At 36.2% G+C, this 23,130-nt stretch overlaps 1 protein-coding gene across 1 annotated transcript in view; it reads left to right on the top strand.

The window, feature by feature from the left end:
• Ufl1 (UFM1 specific ligase 1) overlaps positions 1-21,281 on the top strand; it is a 113,483-nt gene extending 92,202 nt beyond the window's left edge. Inside the window, 4 exon segments of the mRNA XM_090378873.1 lie at positions 5,252-5,332; positions 7,566-7,657; positions 11,919-12,130; positions 21,098-21,281. Coding sequence (XP_090234999.1) covers positions 5,252-5,332; positions 7,566-7,657; positions 11,919-12,130; positions 21,098-21,240 — 528 coding nt within the window. The 3' untranslated portion in view covers positions 21,241-21,281.
• Positions 21,282-23,130: the final 1,849 nt, after the last annotated feature.

The raw sequence follows: 23,130 nt of genomic DNA, 5'->3' as shown, positions 1-23,130 counted from the left end.
CTCTTTGCAACTTAACTTTCTCCAGTCCAACTTTCCTAACAGTGAAGTAATTTTCCTTGGTGATTTTAATGTTCACAACTCCAGCTGGCTTCCATTTTCTAGTCACACCGACCCAGCAGGTCGAGATGCTGAGGCTTTTACAATTACTAATGACCTAGCACAGATTGTTCATTTACCTACAAGAATACTGGACAATCCTAATCATACAGCCAATACGCTAGATCTTTTTCTCACAAACAACCCTTCTAAGTACACGGTCGAAGTGAGAGGTCCTTTAGGCACTTCAGATCACAACTTGGTGATTGTCTCTTCTCCAATGGAACCTTTATCTCATGGCTATTCCCAACCTCGTGTTGTTTGGCATTACAAGAATGCAAAATGGGATGACCTGCGAGACTTCTTTTCTTCTTTTCCTTGGTCGGATTACTGTTTCAAAACTTCTGATGTCAACGTTTGCTCAGATCGTGTCAGTGAAATTATTCTTGCAGGAATGGAATCCTTTATCCCACACTCCACTTTAAAATCTCGTCCTTTATCTAAACCTTGGTTTTCCAATAAATGTGCTAAGGCTGTCCAAGAGAAGAATGTTGCATATCGTAATTGGCTTGTTTCTAATTCTTCAGTTTCATTTTCTGCCTACACCAAAGCTCGCAACAGTTGTAAAGCAGTTATTAACCAGTCCAAACTAGAGTTTGAACAGGCTAAGAGTAGAAAACTTGCTTCTTGCCCTAATGGTAGCCGAGCATTCTGGTCTCTTGCCAAAGCTATTGGCCGCAACTTTTGCCCATCTTTGCTCCCACCTCTGTCCAAACCAGATGGTTCTGTTGCCACTTTAGCCAAGGATAAAGCTGACCTGCTAGCATCCCATTTTTCTTCCAGCTCATGTATTAATGATCTTGGTAAAACACCTCCCACCATTCCCAACACGCTCCATTCAATGCCTCCTGTGGTCTTCCGTCAAAAGGATATCAGAAGGATTTTGATGAATCTCGATGCTAAGAAAGCTCCAGGTCCTGATGGTATTTCTCCACTTGTTCTCAAAACCTGTGCTCCTGAACTTACTCCTATTCTTTGCCGCCTTTTTACACTTTCTTATTCCAAAGGTGTTTTTACTTCTGCTTGGAAATTTGCTCATATCCAGCCAGTTCCTAAAAAGGGTGACAAATCCCTCCCATCCAATTATCGTCCCATTGCAATTACTTCTACTCTTTCTAAAGTAATGGAGAAATCAATTAACCGCCAACTCTTAAACTACCTAGAAACCTTCCGTCTGATCAACGATCACCAGTATGGATTCCGTCAGTGTCGATCCACTGGAGATATTCTGGCTTATGTTACCCATTTATGGACTAATTCAATGGAAAGGTTCGGTGAAACACAAGTAGTTGGTCTTGACATCTCAAAGGCTTTTGATCGTGTTTGGCATAAAGGTCTTCTAAACAAGCTTCCATCTTATGGTTTGCCAACTGTTTTTAGTAATTGGTTATCCAGTTTTCTCTCTGATCGCTCACTGAGGGTGATGGTAGATGGCTCTCTGTCTTCTAACTTCTCCACTAATGCCGGTGTCCCCCAAGGTTCAGTTCTTTCCCCCACTCTTTTCCTCTTGTATATCAATGACCTTCTTCCATTGACTGGAAATCCTATCCATAGTTTTGCCGATGATAGCACATTGCATTCAACTTTCCATTTTGAGAAACCTTGTCCTGCTCAATCAGCTTCAACTTCTCGAAAATCTGCTACCAATTCCTTAAATGCCGATCTTCAGGTAATTCTCCAGTGGGGCAAAGACAACTTAGTTGATTTCAACCCTTCTAAAACTCAGTCTTGTCTTATATCTCGCAAAAAGGATTCTTCTACTCCTATGCTTATCTTTAGTGACACTCCGATTTCTAGGCAAAATGATATATCTCTTTTGGGGATTACCCTGACTTCTAATCTCTCTTGGCACAAGCACATTACAAATATTGCTTCCTCTGCATCTAAAAAACTTGGTTTTCTCTTTCGCTCTCGGCGTTACTTTTCTTCCAAACAGCTGCTCACTCTGTATAAATCGCAAATTCGCCCTGCCATGGAATATTGTTCCCATATCTGGGGTGGTGCCCCCAAAACCTCTCTCCGGCTTCTTGATTCCATTCAGAAGAGGGCAGTTAGGTTAATTAATGATTCATCTGTAACAGAGTCTCTCCACTCGCTTTCTCATAGACGCACTGTTTCTGCTGCATGCCTCTTCTACAGATACTTCCATGGGCACTGTTTTTCTGAATTGGCTTCTATAATTCCTGCTCTCTCTTTCAAAACAGTCCGAACACGTGCCGCCACCAGCCAACATCCATTTACTGTCCAACTTCAAACCCACAGAACCAACTTTTCATCTTCCTCATTTATTCATTCAACTGCCGTTTTCTGGAACAACCTTCCTTCATACGTGTTTCCTGAAAATTACAATCTACAGAAGTTCAAGTCCAATGTCAACAAATATCTTCTTTCGTCTTCTTACCTCAAACCCAAACACGGTACTAAGTACTATAGGTTCTAATACCTCTCGTGTTTGGGGTTCACATAAAAAAAAAATAATAATAAAAAAAATAAATGATGTAATTTTTTATAGTGTAAATATTGTATTGTTGTTGATCGTTTTGGTTTTAACTTACTGCTTGGGAAACTCATGCTTGTGAACTTTCACCTTGTTGGGAGCTGCAGGAATATGGTGTATTTGTAATTGTTATTGGTCGCTGAGAACTGGACTCTATATATATAATTGTATAGTGTATATATTGTTTGGTTGGTCTAGCTTATGCCCTGATTGGATTAAGTGTCAAATATGTGTAATCATTAATGTCTGCTTTCTTATGAACTTTCATTCTAGAAGACAAAAATTAGTCTTTTATTTGCAAACTTTCACTTCTGGAAGTTGCAATTCAACTGTGAAGATTCAATTTTAAATTCCTGGGTATTGGTTGGAGGTTGATGTAGTTCCTCTGCTGTCACTTAATCCTAAGGTCAATTATTCTTTGTTTTAGTAACTTATTCTGCTGGTAATGTCACTGTTACTATTACTGTAGCCTTATGGCTTTTGTATAAGGTTTGAATGTGGTATATGTATTTTTAAACTATTAATTGTGCTGTATATGCTTTGATAATGTATTTGACAGTTATGTTTAATTAGTTTTGATGTTCTGATGTCTAATCACACTGAGAGTGCTGTGATAAAGTTGTTATTGAGATTTGAGTAATATATTCTATTTTTAACTTCTTGCTCTACCTTGTGTTTGACCTGAAGATGTATTTAAATATATTTTAGCCATTCTACTGGCCATCTGGCTAATTAAGTTGTTTACTTAAGATGATCCTTCTTGTATTTTATGAGTGTTAACCTGTTAGAAATTGTTTAAAGAACTACAGATATTGTTGATTGTTCTGTAGATAATTTTGTGTCGTTACGTAGTTACTCTGCTATCTCCACATGATGTTAAAATGCTGCCAATCAACAAATGAATAAAATGAAAAAAAAAAAATGAAAATTATGTGGAGTAATAATTATTCCTATACACAGTTGAAAAATAACTGTGTATAGGGATAATTATTTATAGAAATATTTTACACCCTTCAATAATTTGGTAACCTTCATTAATTCACTGCCGTTTTGGCATTCTGCTAGATCTGAGTGAAACCACTTAGGAAATTGGCACTACTGCTAAGCTAGCAATTTATTTTTTATAAAGCAATATCATTGCAGTATCTTTCATCAACATGTATTTGACTAGATAAAAAAAATTCAGATAAAAATCTGTGATGGTCATACTTCACTATATGCATCTGTGTATTATGGTGATTACATAATTACTAACCAAGAGGGAAAAAAATTAGTGACAAAATGTGTAACAAATGCATAATAAATAATGTCAAATAGTTATTTATGAGAGGGAGGTTACCAGGCCCACACACATACAATATTTTTTCACAGGTTTTTGGAAATAATATCACTTTATTGTGTTTATTCAATGTGTATACCTTATTAGAACCTTTTTGTGTGTACCTTATTAGAAGTAAGGTACACACACAAAAAAAAAAAAGGGGGTATACACAAAAATTAAAAAAAAAAAAGAAAAAAGAAACTTTAAAACTGAATTCTCTATTGTTGCTATGCTATAAAAGTCTAAATTTCATGCTTAAAAGTCTAAACATTAAGTTATAGATTATTTTTAAATAATCATTGCTATTATAAATGTGATATTTAACATTTTGGTACCAATATAATTATTGATTAAGTTAAAAACAGTGCAAAATATTCATAAAGACCTTTTCTGTAAACTTCCAAATTTGCATATCTGATGAGGCCCTCACATGTCTACTGGAATATTTTGCAGCTGTTAATAGGTTAAAGAAAGGCAACTAGCATAAATAAAAAATTAATTTTTGATGTGAAAACATCTCTGGTGACACCTACTATTTTGGACTGAAGTTAGACAAATTTGTCACAAAAATGTGAAGTAGAAATGATGCAAATTATGTTGCTTCCTAAATGATGCTAATGCAATCACTAATGTTGATTCTCAAAAACATCTCTGGCAGTCTTACTAAATTTCAGTCCGACAGTCAGTGTTTGGCCCATTGGTGAAAATGTGAAACAGAAATGACACAAATTACATCACTTCTTAGATGATGCTAATGCAGTCACTAACGTTGATTTGGTAGAGTGAGTAGCGAGTGTGAGCATAAAACATTACATTGTTATTTCAGACTGAAGTAAAACTGATGAATGATGTAAGTTGAATGAACATTTATGTCATTTAGGAAGTAGCAGGTGTGAGTATAAGTTCACACCTGCTACTTCCTTAATGAAGCTAACTGAGTCACTAACGTTGATTCGGTAGAGAAACTAGCAGGCATGAGCATGAAATGTTACATAGTTCATAACTTCAGTTCTGGGATTTTAAAACGGTTCTGATTTTTGTCAAAGATGTTTTCACATAAAACATCTTTCATGTGTACAGGGTACACACATGCTTTCATGCTTTTTTTTAGTTATGTTGTAATTTTTATTAAAAAAAATAAAAATTAAATTTATATGTGCTTGTTATTGTAGGCAGTGACAAATAGTCCCACATGACTAGAACAGCATCTCTTTGGGGAAATATTTTTATATATATATATATATATATAGCTTTTCTTTTTTTAGCCTTTTTAACAATTTTTGCTAAGATCTATGCCAATTGTTGTGCATGTTACTGAAATATTACATTTATTTTAGGCGAGACAGAAGCTTATTGCTAAATTTTCAAATACTTTGAAAGAACCACTGAACAAACTACATAATTCCTTGAATGCTAAGGTAAGCATATAAAATATTTTTATTATTATATTTATCATAGTGGCATATTTTATACATGATAATGATCAAAGAAGTTAAAAGATAAAATGTTACTATACTTTTTATTGGTGCTGTGATCAGCCTAATTAGCCTCATTGTTATGTAACTTGCATTTCAAAACCAAGCAGGATAGGGATTGTCATCTTCCACCCCACTTTCCTCTGCATTTCTGAATTTCCTATACACTTTAACATTTATTAAAGGATACCAAAATTCAAGAATGCAATGGAAGGCAATGGCACCCTACTTTGAAAAATGAGTTCAGGTGTTGTAAACAATTTTACCAGCAGTCAGGTGAATGCAATGTAGAAAACAGTGCAAGATGTGCCAGAAAATCTGATGCCTCTCTCTCATAGAATGGGACTAATGCCCTTGAAGCCTCATTTCACCTTATTGTTGTTGCTTTTGAAATATGGCCAGTGAGGTCAAAATTCCTCCTTCTACAGACCAGACAGATGGGTACTGGCAGCAAGATTAGAACTGTATGGAGATTTCTGAAGGACATTCTCCCCCTTAGCTATTGAGTTTTGTCAAATCTTTAACTGTGTGTGTGTGTGTGTGTGTGTGTGTGTGTGTGTGTGTGAGTGAGTGAGTGAGTGAGTGAGTGAGTGAGTGAGAGACTATTTTTGGACGGCTTATACCACCAATTTATCGTCCAGCGTGCCAAACACTTCTCCCCATGTACAGGGGTCATCTTCCAGTATATATGTCACTGGGTATAACATTCTGGGATCATGATCATCAGCCATTTTCAATACACTGCAGGATGAAGGCCTCTCCAGCAACCTTCCAGTTCCTTCTGTTTTGTCAATGGCCATCCATTTACTATCCACGAACTTGTGGATTTCATTTGTCCATCTCCATTGTTGTTGTCCGGGTTTTCTTTTAGTTCCTCTTGAGTACCATTCTGTTATTTTCTTAGTCCAGCTGTCATCGTGTCTTCAAGCTATATGTCCTGCCCAAGTCCATTTCAGTTCTTTAGTTTTGTTAAGAATGTCCTTTATTTATGTTTGCTACCTAATTCATGTGTTTCTTTTCTGATCTAATAGTCTGATTCCTAATAATTTGTTCCATTCTTTGCTGTGTAGTTTTCAGCTTCTCTTCCATCTTTTGGTGAGTGCCCAAGTTTCACTTCCATGAGTCATGGTGGGAAGTATACATTGGTTCATTATTTTACATTTCAGACATATTGGGATATTGCTCCTCAGTATGTGACTATATTTCCTGAATGCTAGCCATCCAAAATTTATTCTTCCCTCGACTTCCACCATTTATCATTATTACAGCTAATGATTTGTCCCAGATAAGTATATGAATACACCTTTTCAATTATTGCTCCTTCAATGATTATATCCCTTTCTGTGGCATATTTGTTCATCATTACTTTTGTTTTAGCCATATTCATCTTTAGTCCAAAATCCTTACTAACTCTGTTCCAGAGAAAATAATGAAGTCACTTGTTAAATATGCATTGTGGGATCATCTAGACAAGGCTGCAGTAATAATTCAGACACAGCTTGGGTTTGTTAAGGGAAAATCTTGTGATAAATGTGATTTGTCACACAAGACTTTCCTCAAGACTCAGTACAGTAGGGCTAGCGGTTATTTTTGCCAGTCTGCCGATAATTTCATATAATGTAATTTCAGATAACTTATAATTAAATGAACTTATATCAACTCAAATTTCAACTTAACTTAATCTAATTTCAACTTAGCTTAATCCTGTGATTTATACTATATTTAGTATAACATAAATATGGTTAGGCTGGCATGTAACTAGCAGAAACAGATAGTTTTGGTTGTTATTGATGGCATATATATATTGAGAGGTACTAGCCCCATAATGACGTACCTTTCAATGTAAGCCTTATTCAATAATAACTGGTAAAATTTGGTATTTTCAGTATTTTTTTGGTATTTTAGATTTTGTATTTTGTAAATATGGAATTATGATTATTAGCTTTGCTTTATATAGAAGCTGATAGAGTCCTTTGTACGTTGCAGATATTCACCGCCAATTTTGTTTTTGTATTTTAATTTGTCGTGATAGGTACCATTTTATGCTATGTCTATTGAATTTGTGTATATATATATATATATATATATATATATGTATACACACACACACACACACACACACACACACACACACACTTAATTTATATAAACTGTACATAAATATTTTAAATTTTAGACAACAGAAGAATTTCAGAACAACTTGGAAGTTGTACTAGGGCCAGGCATATGTGATATTATTATTAGGAAAGTTGATAGGAAGAAAGAAAGGTTTGTATTCATATTTATTCATTTGATAAACTTTTTCTTTTAAATGATCATTTATATTAATGAAGTAATTATTTTTGTGATGATATTATCACAGATTTAAAAACATTCAAGAGGACAATTTTAATTCAGATGTGTGTGTGTCGAATCATAATAATTCACTTTAAAGCTTCCATTGCCTTTTCTTCCAGTGAAATATTTCTTTGCTTTTGAAAAATTGTTCTATAAACCTTGTAAGAATGAAATCCTTTGTTCCTCATTCTACTTCAAACTGTCATTCTTTATTTAAATTATGATTTTCCAATAAAAGAATGCTAAAGCTGTTCAAAATAAATTGTAGATGTCATAATTGTCTTGTAACCAACTCACCTGCCTTATTAGTGTACTACTTACACTAATGCTGTTACATCCTGATGGTGGTTCTGTTGCAATGTCATTTAAAGATAAAGCTGACTTATTAGCATTTTACTTTTCTTCTGACCACTGACCTTGGTAAATCTTCCTGCCATACCAAACACATTATATTCAATACTTCCCTTGTTTTTCTGACAGAAAAATCATGAGGTACAGGACAGAAAAGAGTAGTTGAATCACTTCTCCACTTGGTCTTAAAAAACTGTGTTCTAGGCAGAGTCCAAACTACAAATTCTGGGTTTCCCATGATATTTACAAACAGACACCCCATGCTTTTTTAGCAACCAAACCAGCCACCTAGGAATCTACTCTCTGTGGTAGTGGACTTGGCAGTATAGTAGGTTTTATACTGGTGTTTATTTCCTCTGCTTGGAAATTCCCTAAAAAAAAAAAAAAAAGTGAAAGAGTCTTTCTTTCATTTTTCATACTATTGCACTTATCTTTTTATATTAATAGAGATCAATAACTACCAAATCCTACGCTGTCTTGAAACTTTTAAAATATTTAACAATCACCAGTATGGATTCTATTGTTGATCCACTGGGTGGTATCTTTATTTATGTTACTCATCTTTTGAGAATTCCATGGGAGAGGTTCTGAGAAAACTCAAGCAGTTGCTCTAGACTTCTAAGACTTTTTATCACTTTTGGCATATAGGCTTTTCAAACATGTTTCCATCTTTTCATCTGCCGTTTTGTCTTTTGCAATTGGGGCTATTTTTCTCTACTAGTCACTGTATGTGAGTAGATGGCTAGCTCTTCTCAACTAATGCTAGAGTTCCCCCAAAGGTTCTCTTCTTTTACTTATGCCTTTCCTTCTGTGTATTAATAATCAGTTGAACAGAAATCCTGTCTATAGTTTTCATGATGACAGTACAGTACACTACAATCTGCTTTCCAGTTTGACACACCCTGCTCTTCACAAATAGTTACAATTTCTTGATTATCTACCACCAATTCCTTAAATGCTGATCCTCATAATTTCCTTCAAATCCTCAGGTAATTTTCTTTCTCCATTGGGAGAAAGAAAATTTCAATCCTTTTAAAATCCAGTTCTGTCTTATTTTTCACAGTCTTCTGCATGGCATCAGTATATCACAAATGTTGTTTCCTGTACATCAGGTTTTACTCTTTTCACTCTTTGTATTAATATTTTTATGATCAGCTGCTGCTTCTGCACAAATCACAAAAGTGCCCTGCCATAGAATATTTTTTCAAGATCTGGGAATCATACCATTTCCTGCTGTATGTCTTTTCTAGAGATATTTCCATGGATACTATTCTGAATTGGCATCTATAATTTCTCTTCTTTCTTTGAAAACAGTTCGAGCACTTGCCTCAGCTAGTTTGCACCCATTCACATTTCAACTCCAAACTCTTAAATGACTTTTCCTCTCTCCTTATTTTTTCTTATTTATCCCTACTACTTCTGTTCTTTGGTACTACCTTCCTTCGCTTTACGACTGGTTCACTGTATGATTAAATCACTTTACGATGGACTCTCCATAATAAAATACTGTTCACTATATGATATGTAGTAAGTGTCGGTCATTGTGATCACATTTGTGATTTCAAAATTGATTCTTATAACCGAACATATGATAACGATGAAACTGCAGTGCATTTTAATGATTTGAATTGGTTTTTCGAAATTTGTTTCTATAAAGTGGCTGATTCTACTAGCCAGTGACTGTTAACTGGCACCTACGTATTTTACTTTATGATGGGCTTACAATTGTCTTCAACTAGACTATGTGGTCTTTCCTCTCAGCCAATAGCAGTGTTTGTAAACATGTTGGCCGCTGTTTTGTTTTTGCATCCTTTAGTTGAATTAATTTTTTGTATTGTGCTTTAATCAATATGTTTTAATCAATGCATACAATTTCCATTATAAAAATCACCTTTTAGAGAAATAAATTGCTCAGTTATATAGCAAAAAATTTGAGCTTCCAAGGTCTTGAAACGAATTACCAAAAAACAGTGTGTTATTGGGTTCACATTACTATATTTTCACAATACGATGGTGTCTCTGGAATGGATTTGTAAAGCGGGAGTCCACTGTATTTTTAAAATTACCATCTACAGAAATTCAGTTCCAATACAACAGGTATAATTTCTCTTTTTAACCTTCAGCCCACCCATGCTGTATAAGCTTACTTTCTTGCATCATTTGCCACTATTAATATCAATACTGTAGTGCAAGAGTACTATAGGTTCCAGTATCCTTTGTTTGGGGTTACTAGAAAAAAATAATAATAATAATAAATTTTTAGATACAAAATAATAGTGCTTCAGCTAGTTCTGACTGCCCATTGGTTCTGGACTGTAATAAAAAATAAAATTGAATGAAAAAGGTTTTACTTACTGACTACCCATGGCATCTCTTCCAACGTGGTCCTTGTAAGATAATATGCATCTTTCCATCAATTCTACCATCACTGGAATTTTCTTGAGAAATGTCTGTTTCATTATCTTGCAGTGCCTCTTTTGATTTGATTTTTTTTTTTTTTTTTTTTGTGGTATCCTTCAAAGTATCATTAAATTTTGCCCCTGATGGCTTGAATTTTATTATTTTAAGCTAAAAAGAAATCACAACAGCTAAATCTAGAGACATACAGAAGTTAAAGGACCAGATTTTTGTTGTTCTTATTTTTTTATTTTCTTTCCTTGCCCTGCTTCTTTGCAACATAGGTCAAGTCAGTTGCGGTATTTGAACTGATAGTTTTAATGAATTTTAGATCCACTGCCTTCCAGGCCTGCTATAGCTTTTCTTGTGTTTTATGCCTGTATGAGTGCATATTTTGAGGCCAATTTTTATGTTGTTGAATAGGTTGAAAAAGCCTCATTGCACTGAGCAAGCAAGTTAACTGATCTTAAATAGAAGAGGAGGGGATATCCCTACTCCATCAGGTCAAGGTCAACTAACTTAGCCTTGATTGAAGAAGTCTTTAGAAATTCCTCCAGTCATAGATAATTGAACCCAGGTTTTTAAAGCAATTGGAAGAATAACCATATTACTCAATTTCCATGGAGTCCAGAGCATGTTGTTTTTGACCAGAAATCATTGCTTTTGGTCACAGCACAGTTTTTTCCACTATTCATTGCATATTTATTTTTTACACCAAAATGTGTTAGTTGGGTCTATAGAAGAGTCTCAGTTGTTGTTGAAAATCATGAATAATGAATCACCTTTTTTGTTGAAGTAGCAAACTCATCATTCTTTGAAATCCATTATCCTAGTAAAACACTGAAATTGTGAAGAGATTTAAACAAATCTTAATTGGAGGCACAAAAAAATAACACTGAATCAAGCCAGGTAGAGGATGTGCCAAACAAAGGTATACAGTGTCACCATCTACCAGCAGAATTGTATAACATTATCCATATGGCAAGAGGAATCTAGAAACTTTTGAGTAGCACCTCATGTATAAAAAATGTATCAGTATTGTTCATATAGTTCAAAGAAGCAATCTTTGGCTACACTAGCCAAAGGGGGAGGGATTCTGCCAATGGAAGCAACTTATTCCAATTTCTAACAATTCTTTGGATAAAAGAAAGCTTCCTGCAGTCCTTCTTGATGAATTATTCCTCCCCCAGTTCTGGCAACATTTAATATCATAAAAATTTCACAAGAAATGTTTATGGTATTTCATCTACACAAGAAAATTTATACCAGTTTTTTTGTATTGATCTTTAAAATAGTAATACCAGGAAAAGGCTTAAGCTTTAATCTTTTGCGATAACTGTGTTAATTATGTAAATCCAAAAACATTGAAATATGTGCAAATTTATTTAGTTATTAAATAATAATATACATTTTTTATTAAATGAATGTCATTCTAAAATTGCAGGCAAATTTTAGCTAATCACCGACAGTCTTTACTTAGCCAATTATCAGAAACTACAGATCCAGCTATATGCCTCCATCTTACTGCCCATTTGGTGTTTCAGTCACAGACACATAGCATGTTACATGCATCAGGAAAGTTTGTACCACAGATAATTGCTTTCCTCCAAAAGCAGATTCCACAAGAACTATACCAGTTGCTACTAGAATATCAAGGTGATCACTGATTTAAAATTTATATATTTTATTTTCTAAGTAACTGCATACTTTTAAGTTTTGTATTTTTTCTTATAATAAATTATCTATAATAATAAATATAAATATAATAAATCTTATAGATACAAAAGAATAGCTACTTTTGAAAGCACTTTAGACGACAATGAATGCCTATTACTGTGTAGCTAAAGAAATAGAAGTGGGTTATTATTCCATTTTATTGCTGGTTATCAGATACTATGATAATATGTCAATGGTTCTGGCACCTAGAGTTGTACTTTTGTTTCATAATAGTTTCTCCTCTAAATTACCAAAAATACTGAGATTCTATTCCAATGAATCTCAGTATTTTCTGTGTCTGTCCTTGCTTGTTCTGAAAGATGAGTCAACACAGACTGAGAAAGAATAGGTACTATAGCATTTGTAACAGAATGGATTTCATTCCAATGTTCTTACTTCAGGAATGGAATTCTTCTATTGACTTTTCTTATTATTCTTTGGAAAAGGAATCACATGACCTTCTATAAATGCCAGTGGTTGATTCACACCACCTATATAAGAATCTGTAAAGAGCAAAAATTATACAGTAAGGTACTTAACTTATTCTCTAGTGATTGATATATCATTTTAAAGCTTATGATATATATATATATAGCATTATACAGATGTCAAAAATAATATTAAATTTTGAAAATACATGAGAATTTCATTAAACCTATGGCAATATACCCAATTACATCTATACATATTCCTACCAACAAAATTGATGGAAACTTGTACATTAAGCATACTGGCCAATGTTTCTAAGTATTGCCTTAATTTTTATCAAATGTGCAATTCTACATAACTGCAAATCTTGGATATGTGTTCATCTCCATGACAGCATGGTTAATGGACTATTCCTGACCTACTTGTATAAGTGATTATGAGTTGCAGACAATGGACAGAACAACTAGCCTGCACAAAACCTGTGGTGCTAATTCAAAATTAGATGAATGTGATGAAAAACAACTGTAACAGCTCATTAGTAGTGGCATATTATGATGCAAGGTAGCAAGCTTATACAGCATCAGCCAAAAAAATAAAAAAACCACTTCCCATTTCATCTATCCATTCCCTCCAATTTATTTAAGCTATCAACCTCCACAATGACAGATGGAAATTCATTCTAGCAATCAACCACTCACTGGCTAAAGGAAAATTTCTACACATCTATTCTGCAACCATCTTTCCTCAGTTTGAATTTATGCCCCATCAAGTGTGTAATCTGAGCAAGAGAAAGAATCCAATTAGCATTGAGCTTGATTAAACCATTCAAAGCCTTAAACACCTTAGTCAGATCACCTTGTAAGTATCTAGTCTCCAGGTGCTGCAATTTGCAGAACTGAAGAAGCCTTTCTTTGTAGAAATATCCCCTCACCAATCTTATTGCACTTCTCTGTACTCGTTCCAGCAGCTCTACATCCTTCCTAAAATGAGGCCTCCAGACTTGTATGCAGTACTCAATGTGTGCCCTGACCATTACCTTATACAAAGGGATAATCAGTGCCTTATCCCTGCTAGCAAAATTCCTGTATATCATTGGCAAAACCACGAGCCATCCTGTTAGCCTGTCTACACTGCTCTTCATATCTGACTGCATAATTACCTCCAGGTATTTTTCATTCTCCACTACCCTGAGTGTAGTACCACACAGTTGGTATGTGACTCTGGATTACTTGCTACCCATATGCAGTACTTTTCATTTGGGGACGTTAAACTTCAGTTGCCACTTCTTGGCCCTCTGCCTAACTTTTCTAGATCCTGTTGCAGTAGCTTACTGTCATTAACAACCCTGCCAACCTTTGTATCATCTGTAAACCTGGACATTAAACCTGATGCCTTCATCAATATCATCGATAAATATACAAAACAATAATGGCCCCAACACTGAACCCAAGGAGACTCCCCTAATAATATTAGTAAATGAAGAACAGTGTTCATTTATTACTACTCTCGTACTCAACAATTCCTTATCCATAGCAGCAATTTGCCCTTAATGCCACACTGCTCCAATTTTACAGCAGTCTTTTATGAGCAACAGTATCAAAAGCTTTTCTAAAATCCAAGTATGTAATATCAAAATTATATTTTTGCATCCAGTTCCTTTGTAACCACATTGTAGTACACAATCAAATTGGTCAGGCAAGATTTCCACTTAACAAACCCATGTTTTGTGTGAATTATAACTGCAGTCTTGTCTAGATGATCCTGCATTACTTCTGTAACGAGTGACTCCATTACTTTCTCTGGAAGAGAAGTTAAATTAACAGGTCTGGTCTGTAATTACTTATGTCACCCTTTGATCCCTCTTTGTGAATTGGGGTTGCACTTCTTAAATCCATGGGGACCCACACACCCTGAATACACAGATGCTCTCATAATTATGGCTAAATGTTTTCTTTTTTTTTTTTTTTTTTTTTTTATGTAAACCCCAAACACAAGAGGTATTAGAACCTATAGTACCGTGCTTGGGTTGGAGGTTGAGAAGAAGAAAGAAGATATTTGTTGACATTGGACTTGAACTTCTGTAGACTGTAATTTTCAGGAAATACGTATGAAGGAAAGTTGTTCCAGAAAACAGCAGTTGAATGAATAAACGAGGAAAAGTTGGTTCTGTGAGTTTGAAGTTGGACAGTAAATGGATGTTGGCTGGTGGCGGCATGTGTTCGGACTGTTTTGAAACAGGGAGCGGGATTTATAGAAGCCAATTCAGAAGAACAGCGCCCATGGAAATATCTGTAGAAGAGGCATGCAGCAGAAACAGAACGTCTATGAGACAGTGAGTGGAGAGACTCTGTTAGAGGTGAATCATTAATTAACCTAACTGCCCTCTTCTGAATGGAATCAAGAAGCCTGAGAGAGGTTTTGGGAGCACAACCCCAGATGTGGGAACAATATTCCAAGGCAGGGCGGATTTGCGATTTATACAGAGTGAGCAGCTGTTTGGAAGAAAAGTAATGCGAAAGAGAAAAGCAAGTTTTTTTAGATGCAGAGGAAGCAATATTTGTAATGTGTTGGTGCCGAGAGAGATTAGAAGTCAGGGTAATCCCCAAAAGAGATATATCATTTTGCCTAGAAATCAGAGTGTCACCGAAGATAAGCATAGGAGCAGAAGAATCCTTTTTGCGAGATATAAAACACGACTGAGTTTTAGAAGGATTGAAATCAACTAAGTTGTCTTTGCCCCACTGGAGAATTACCTGGAGATCAGCATTTAAGGAATTGGTAGCAGATTTTCGAGAAGTTGAAGCTGATTGAGCTGGGAAAGGTTTCTAAAAATGGAAAGTGAAATGCAATGTGCTATCATCGGCAAAACTATGGATAGGATTTCCAGTCAATGGAAGAAGGTCATTAATATACAAGAGGAAAGGAGTGGGGGAAAGAACTGAACTTTGGGGGACACTGTCATTAGTGGAGAAATTAGAAGACAGAGAGCCATCACCCTCAGTGAGCGATCAGAGAGAAAACTGGATAACCAATTACAAAAAACAGTTGGCAAACCATAAGATGGAAGCTTGTTTAGAAGACCTTTAGGCCAAACATGATCAAAAGCCTTTGAGATGTCAAGAGCAACTGCTTGTGTTTCACTGAACTTTTCCATTGAATTAGTCCATAAATCGGTAACATAAGCCAGATCACCAGTGGATCGACACTGACGGAATCCACACTGGCAATCATTGATCAGATGGATGGTTTCTAGGTAGTTTAAGAGTTGCCGGTTAATTGAATTCTCCATTACTTTAGAAAGAGTAGAAGTAATTGCAATGGGACGATAATTGGATGAGAGGGATTTGTCACCCTTTTTAGGAACTGGCTGGATATGAGCAAATTTCCAAGCAGAAGGAAAACACCTTTGGAATAAGAAAGTGAAATAAGGCGCAAAGAACAGGAGTAAGTTCAGGAGCACAGGTTTTGAGAACAAGTGGAGAAATACCATCGGGACCTGGAGCTTTCTTAGCATCAAAATCCTTTTGATGGAAGACCACAGGAAGCATGGAATGGAGCATGTTCGGAATGGTGGGAGGTGTTTTACCAAGATCATTAATACATGAGTTGGAGGAAAAATGGGATGCTAGCAAGTCAACTTTATCCTTGAATGAAGTGACAATAGAATCATCTGGTTTGGACAGAGCTGGGCAAAAGTTGTGGCCAATAGCTTTGGCAAGAGACCAGAATGTTCGGCGACCATTAGGGTAAGAAGCAAGTTTTCTACTCTTAGTCTGTTCAAACTCTAGTTTAGACTGATTAATAACTGCTTTACAATTGTTGCGAGCTTTGGTGTAGGCAGAAAATGAAAAAATGAAACTGAAGAATTAGAAACAAGCCAATTACGATATGCAACGTTCTTCTCTTGAACAGCCTTAGCACATTTATTGGAAAACCAAGGTTTAGATAAAGGATGAGATTTTAAAGTGGAGTGTGGGATAAAGGATTCCATTCCTGCAAAAATTATTTCACTGATACAATCTGAGCAAACGCTGACATCAGAAGTTTTGAAACAGTAATCCAACCAAGGAAAATAAGAAAAGAAATCTCGCAGGTCATCCCATTTTGCGTTCTTGTAATGCCAAACAATACGAGGTTGGGAATAGCCATGAGATAGAGCCTCCATTGTAGAAGAAACAATCACTAAGTTGGGATCTGAGGTGCCTAAAGGACCTCTCACTTCGACCATGTACTTATAAGGGTTGTTTGTGAGAAAAGGATCAAGCGAGTTGGCTGTATGGTTAGGATTGTCCGGTATTCTTGTAGGTAAATGAACAATCTGTGCAAGGTCATTACCGAGAAGGGCAACAAGATTGGTGAGGGGAATGAAGGGTTCCTCTTACCAAAGAGGCTTAAGTTCTGCAAATTGCAGTGGCTGGAGACTCAGATCACCGCACAGGTGCCTAGTCTCCAGCCACTGCAATTTGGGATCCTTCCACTTGTTCAGATTACAAACCTAAGGGGGCATAAATTCAAATTAAGAAAAGACAGATGTAGAAGATGTGCGTAAATTTGCCTTTAGCCAGCGGGTGGTTGATTGCTGGAACAAACTTCCATCTGTCGTTGTGGAAGTTTGATAGGTTAAATAAATTTAAGGAGGAACTGGACAGGCAATTTGGAGGGAATGGTGTGATTTTTTTTTTTTTTTTTTTTTTTTGGCTGATGCTGCGTAAGCTCATACACCTGCTTTCTTGCATCACATGCCACTACTACTACTACTATAATTCATGGTGTATTCGATAGTAAGAAAAAGTGGGTGGGACGTGCTGTATGAAGTAATGAAATTTTTGGATATAGTGTACACGTGGTAAGAATATACCCAGATCCATGACATAACGTGGCCTCGACAATGCCCCCCGCATACACACTACTTGGACTCCCTCAAGCCACTATCTGGCAGAGTAGAAGTAGCAAGATTATACACTAGCTGATCCAGAAGCCTCCTAGAGAGTTACCAATAGGTTCGGTCCGGTGTACTGACTAGTGGCCGGTGTGCGAACACCGTTTTAGAGCTGTACCCTCAAAATGTAAGGAAGTTTGGATCTCGCCATGATGTTCATCATAACCTCAAAAGTCATCAATCATACTGCATGATGGAAGAGATAGGGAAGGGTTGCCGGAACTTAGCTCTGGCGACTAAACATGGGTTCCACCACTTCAAGCCTCCAGTAAGCAAAGTGGTGGTATTGCACCGGTTGATGAGAGTCATCTGCCTCCTAGTACTGCCTGGTAACGCAGAGAGGCGGCATTCCTCCATGTGGTATGGGTGCCACATCTCGACCCCTGCTTACGTTGGTTCACACCTGGGTGGTCACCCACCATGTGCTTGAGCATGGAGGTTATACCCAGATTTACTAACAGTCCCACCATCGTGAAGGTGCAAGCAGAGGATTTGGCTGTCACAGACCGTCCGGACTTCGCCGAAATTGGGTCCACTTGAACTGAGTGTCACCCGAATATTAGTTCCATCAGCGTTTTAGACTCCCAGGTAGCAAGTAAAGCTTGCCCGGCATATCTGAGAGAATGTCTGTGACAACCTCAAGGACCAAACTTCCTTTGCTGCTTGCTTACTTCCTTTGCTGCTTCCCTTAATATAACTTGATAGACCCCATCCACACCAGGTGCCATTCTTATGTTTAACTTCAACAGTTTCTCTTCCACTTCCTCTCAGTTATTACAAAATCGTTTAGTTCCCTTTTGAGAGTTTGATAAACCTCTGCCCTCCACTTCCCTAGAGAATTCCTCATGTGAATGTAGATGCAAAATACTCATTCATTTTATCAGCTACCTGAGCAGGATCATCAACAGCCAAACCATCAATATTAATTGGACCAGTCTGGTGCATTCCATTCCTTCTAGAGTTTACATAAGTAAAGAAGAGAAGTTTTTGATGCTCTTCTTTGCATCTTTTCTCAAAGGTTTCTCATAATCTGCCTTGGCTTGCCTAACTACCTTTGTGGCTTGAATCAAGGCTAGATTATATCTATCATACGCTTTTGTGTCGATTGATAATTTATATGCATCACATGCATTTTTCTTCTCTGCCATGAGTCTCATTAATTCATCTGACAGTATTTCTTAGTTGGTATGAAAACCCTAGTAGCTTCCATGGTTAATTCCTTGAATGCCAGGTGCCTCTGTAGCCAGGTGGGAAGGAGCAGCAGTGCGTAGCACACGTTTCTTGATTAAACCGGGGTTTGAGCCCGTCACCACCAAATACGGAGGATGCGGAAAGGTCAGAGAATGACCACTGCATATCCCGGAGCAATATGGCCTTAGTTGCTAATGCTCCTAAAAACCAAATAACAAACTAACAACCTTGAATGCCTCCCATCTAGAATTTGCTGTTGGTAACATCATCAGCTGATCCCACTGTGTAGAATTTAAAAACTATCTGAGACCACTGTAGTGAACTTTCAGAATGCAAAACCTTTCCCTTTATCCCTGATGATAGTTACATCTTTAAGTAAATCCCACATCAGTACACCGTGATCACTGCCACCCAGTGGTTCCTTTATCTGCAGATTCTTAATGCATGAATAATCACTGCTGATAATCAGATCAAGAGTAGTACTCCCTCTGGTTGCCTCTTGAACATGATACTGTAGAAAATCATCCAATAAATCCACAAAAGTCTTTCTAGTGTATGAGTGACCAATCCACAAGTTCCAGTCAATATCTGGAAAGTTAGAATCTCCCATTATACAACATTCTGATTTATTGGCCCACTCTGTTCTCTATACAGTTGTTCGTTGTACTCATCAGAGTCTTTAGGCCTATGATACACTTCTATTCTTCCCAATGCTTATTGGGAAAGAAAAAATGCACCAAACTGACTCAACATTGCACTGTCCACCAAGGTCAGTTGGATGCATGACTTAGGTTTTGTGTTTCTTAATTAACAGCATAACTCCTCCTTCCTTCCGCGTACAATGTGTCCTTTCTGTACACATTGTACTCGCCATATTCAAATTATGTATTTTTTATATCCCAACAGTGTCCACATTTATTGTCTTGACCAGCACTTCAAATTCATCAAATTTATTTACTATGCTCCCAGCATTGGTATATATGCACTTTTCCTTACCCTTAGTTACCCTAACACAGCCCATGTATTTACTTTTTCCATGATGACTCCCAGCAGTCCTTGATACCCCCTGGTACCTTGCTTTCCAAGCGCCGACCGGGCTAGCCGGGTGGGTAAAGTACCTGCCTAGCAACCCAAAGGTCGCGGGTTCGAATCCCGCCTCGGGCTTGGATCAAAGTACTGCAAAAACCTTGGGAGGTGCATTATGGCCACAGATGCCGATGCGCCAACAACTACCAAAAAAAAAAAAAAAAAAAAGCTTTCCAAGCTGCTGCTGGTCCCAATAAAAATGTGCAGGAATCACTTTCATTTCTGTTGATTCCAGAATTCCAGAGCATTGTCCTTGACATTCCTTCCTGACTGCTTGTGGCAGACATCTGCATCTCATCTATCACTATTATGCTCTTCCTGATGATGACTGAAACCTCAGTTGTACAGCAGATGACTGGAAGAAGAGGTGGTGATTAGACAAGTTGCATTTCCTTTTGTATCATTCCACCAGAAGAATAAGGATGTGGCAATGACAACAAGAGCTGACCTGCATGTATGGTACATGCAGGTCAGCTCTTGTTGTACCGGAGAGGATAGTGGAGATGGCAGGGTTCTGCTCTGGGGAATATTTTCTGGGATACCCTAGGCCTTTCTGATGTGTGTGTGTGCATGGTTTCATCAGAAAGCTATCTCACCATCATTGCTGATGACACATTTATTGATGCACCCTGTTCCTTGATGTTGACTTTATCTTAAGAGGGCAGTTTCAGAATTAGACTATTGAGCAAAGATCTCTGACCTTAATCTCATCTTTGAGAATGAACTGGAAGGCTGTATCATAGTACAGTAAAATTGCCCTCTTCAACTGCATGAATGATGGCTAATTTGAAGGGAGGGCCAGAACAAAATATCAATCACCATACATCAATTGAAAGTATTCCCAGAAAGATTGTGGCTATCATTATGGACGGAGGGCATCCCACACTTAATAAACCAATTGGCATACAAATGGTATCAAAACATAATAGTAAACCTAAACCTAAAAGTTAACTCCTATTAAATCACTTTATCAAGCTCTAATTTTAAAGTTTTTTTTGGTTTCCTCTCTATTAAAAGTTTTTGAAATGTATCAAAATATGACCACCACATACAATTGAGTTTTGGTGTGGCTAGTAATGATTTATTTTACTGGCCAACATCTGTTTTTTTGAAAAGTACTGATGTCAAAATATTCTTGAGAGGATTATGTATAATGTAAAGTAAATGTATAGATTTTAATAAATTTTTATTCTTTTGAATTCTTAAATAAATCTTATATTTAATTATTTAGCTTTTCAATAAATTTTTTATTCTTTTTATAGAATTAGTTGTAAAGCACATCACTTTGGGTGATTCATCTGAAGAGCAGTGTGAAATCAAACATAAATTAGAAGAGCTTATGCCAAAGATTAAAGAAATTGGAGTGACTTACAGAAAATCATCTCTGTCTGAATCTGAACCCTGAACTGTAAATGCTTTTATACCGGTGCCTTTATGACTAGGAAAATATAGACAAATGCATGTTTTTGTGAAGAACAGTAAAAGTATTTAATATTATGTAATATATGAAATCGCTTATTTTATGAAGCTGCTCAAGTGTGTGTTTTTTTTTGTTTTTTTTTTTTAATAAATGAATGCTGCTGCTGTCAGTGTGTGCTTCCAGTTACAGGCTGGTAGAGCTGCCATTGAGCCAGTTTGTGACTGGAGGGAATCCGTAGTAGTATTTAGATTAGGCACTGCCAAGACCATGCTTTATCAAGGAGTTGGGTGTGCATCTAGATGCTAATAGCAAATTTGTCCTAATCTTAAATCTTTTTTAAAGTGGATATTTTAATATTCACGGATGACATAAATCCTGCTTTGTCATCTCTTTATACTTTCTTATTCCATTGGTATTTTTCCTATTACACACAGAAGTTTGTACTAATCCCTTACTACATCCCTTTATAAAGTAGCGAAGAAATTCATTATCTCAAAATCTTCCATCTGATTATTGATCACTGATATTGGTTCCTAATTTTGATACAAAAAGGGTATCTTTTGACTTTTGCCACTCATCTTTGGATAGATTTCATGGGAAAAATTTAGAGAAACTGAAGGCAGTTGCTTTAAATGTGGCAAAGGCTTTTAATCAACTTTAGTATAAAGCTCTTCCAAGCAAGCCCAGCATTTTATAGTTTAGTAGCCAGTTTAAATAAAAAATAAAACTATGTGCAAAAGTTAAGGAAGTTGTACATTTTTAAAAATATCTCATCACCACCTGTTGAGATGCCACTTTTGTTTAGGCACCTATGAAATCCATCAAAAATGCAGTGAACATGCTTGTCAAGGAAGAATAATCAACTTATGAAAATAATACAGATTTCATACCATAAATAAAAAGTTACATAAGGATTCGCAGAGGTTTTTGAGCATTTTTAAAACATGACAACTGGAAATTCACATCTCCAAGGAATTGTAAACATTTTCTGTACAGTCAAAGTCTGAAAATCTGCCAGGCAACTCCATTCTTTGGATATCTTCCAAAGGATGGATAAAAAGGATATTCTAAAAATGGATATTCTAGAACAGTCCTATGTAGGGCTCTAAGATTTCATCTGATCATGAAGCTTCTGCTGTTGAAGATAACAAAGGGCATGAAAAACCATTAATGTTGGTGCTTCCCCATTCTATTATTCCCCCAACACCCAAACCATCCTTTTCACCTATGTTGGTGGGCTATTTTGTATAATGCTTTCTCCAAAGTTTAACTCCACTGGGAATCACTATATGAATGAATCCTGACTCATCATGTAGCAGAACTTAACTCCATTGTTCTCTACTTGTGCTCTGTACTCTCTGATAAATGAGCTATCTTGTTGGAATGGTTTAGAATGCAAATCCTAGCATATAGTAATGTTTAATTTTGTGAGACACCATATACTTTGATATAAAACAACCTATAATCAATGAGAGCCAACATTTTACTGTTATATTTGACTGTTCTTTCCCATTTTATGTAGTCCTGTAAAAGAAAACCTATCATTTATGGTCTCTAACTTATCAGGAGCAAAAGTAAAAAATACTATTTATTTCTAGGAGTGTGAAAATTGCATATTGGAGGCATTTTATATGAATTTTATGTATCCTGAAAGAAAAAGTGAAAATCTATTTATTACATACATTTTCCCAGTTTTCTACTTAGATTTTGTTTCTGAAACAGTAGAAAATATGGAACTTCCTTAATTTTTTACATGAGTTTAAATAGATTAATGGCAACCAGGGTGGCCAGCCAGAGGATCAGAAAAGTTGACAATTTATACAGTAATTTTTAAGAATAAGAGTTACACCATATATTTTTTTTTGGCATTCCTCT

The sequence above is a fragment of the Mastigoproctus giganteus genome, chromosome 8, assembly GCF_048544385.1.
Source record: "Mastigoproctus giganteus isolate SK-2022 chromosome 8, ASM4854438v1, whole genome shotgun sequence".
NCBI lineage: Eukaryota > Metazoa > Arthropoda > Arachnida > Uropygi > Thelyphonidae > Mastigoproctus > Mastigoproctus giganteus.
Note: the sequence above shows the minus strand (reverse complement) of the source record. Positions and strands in the feature narration are given on the sequence as shown.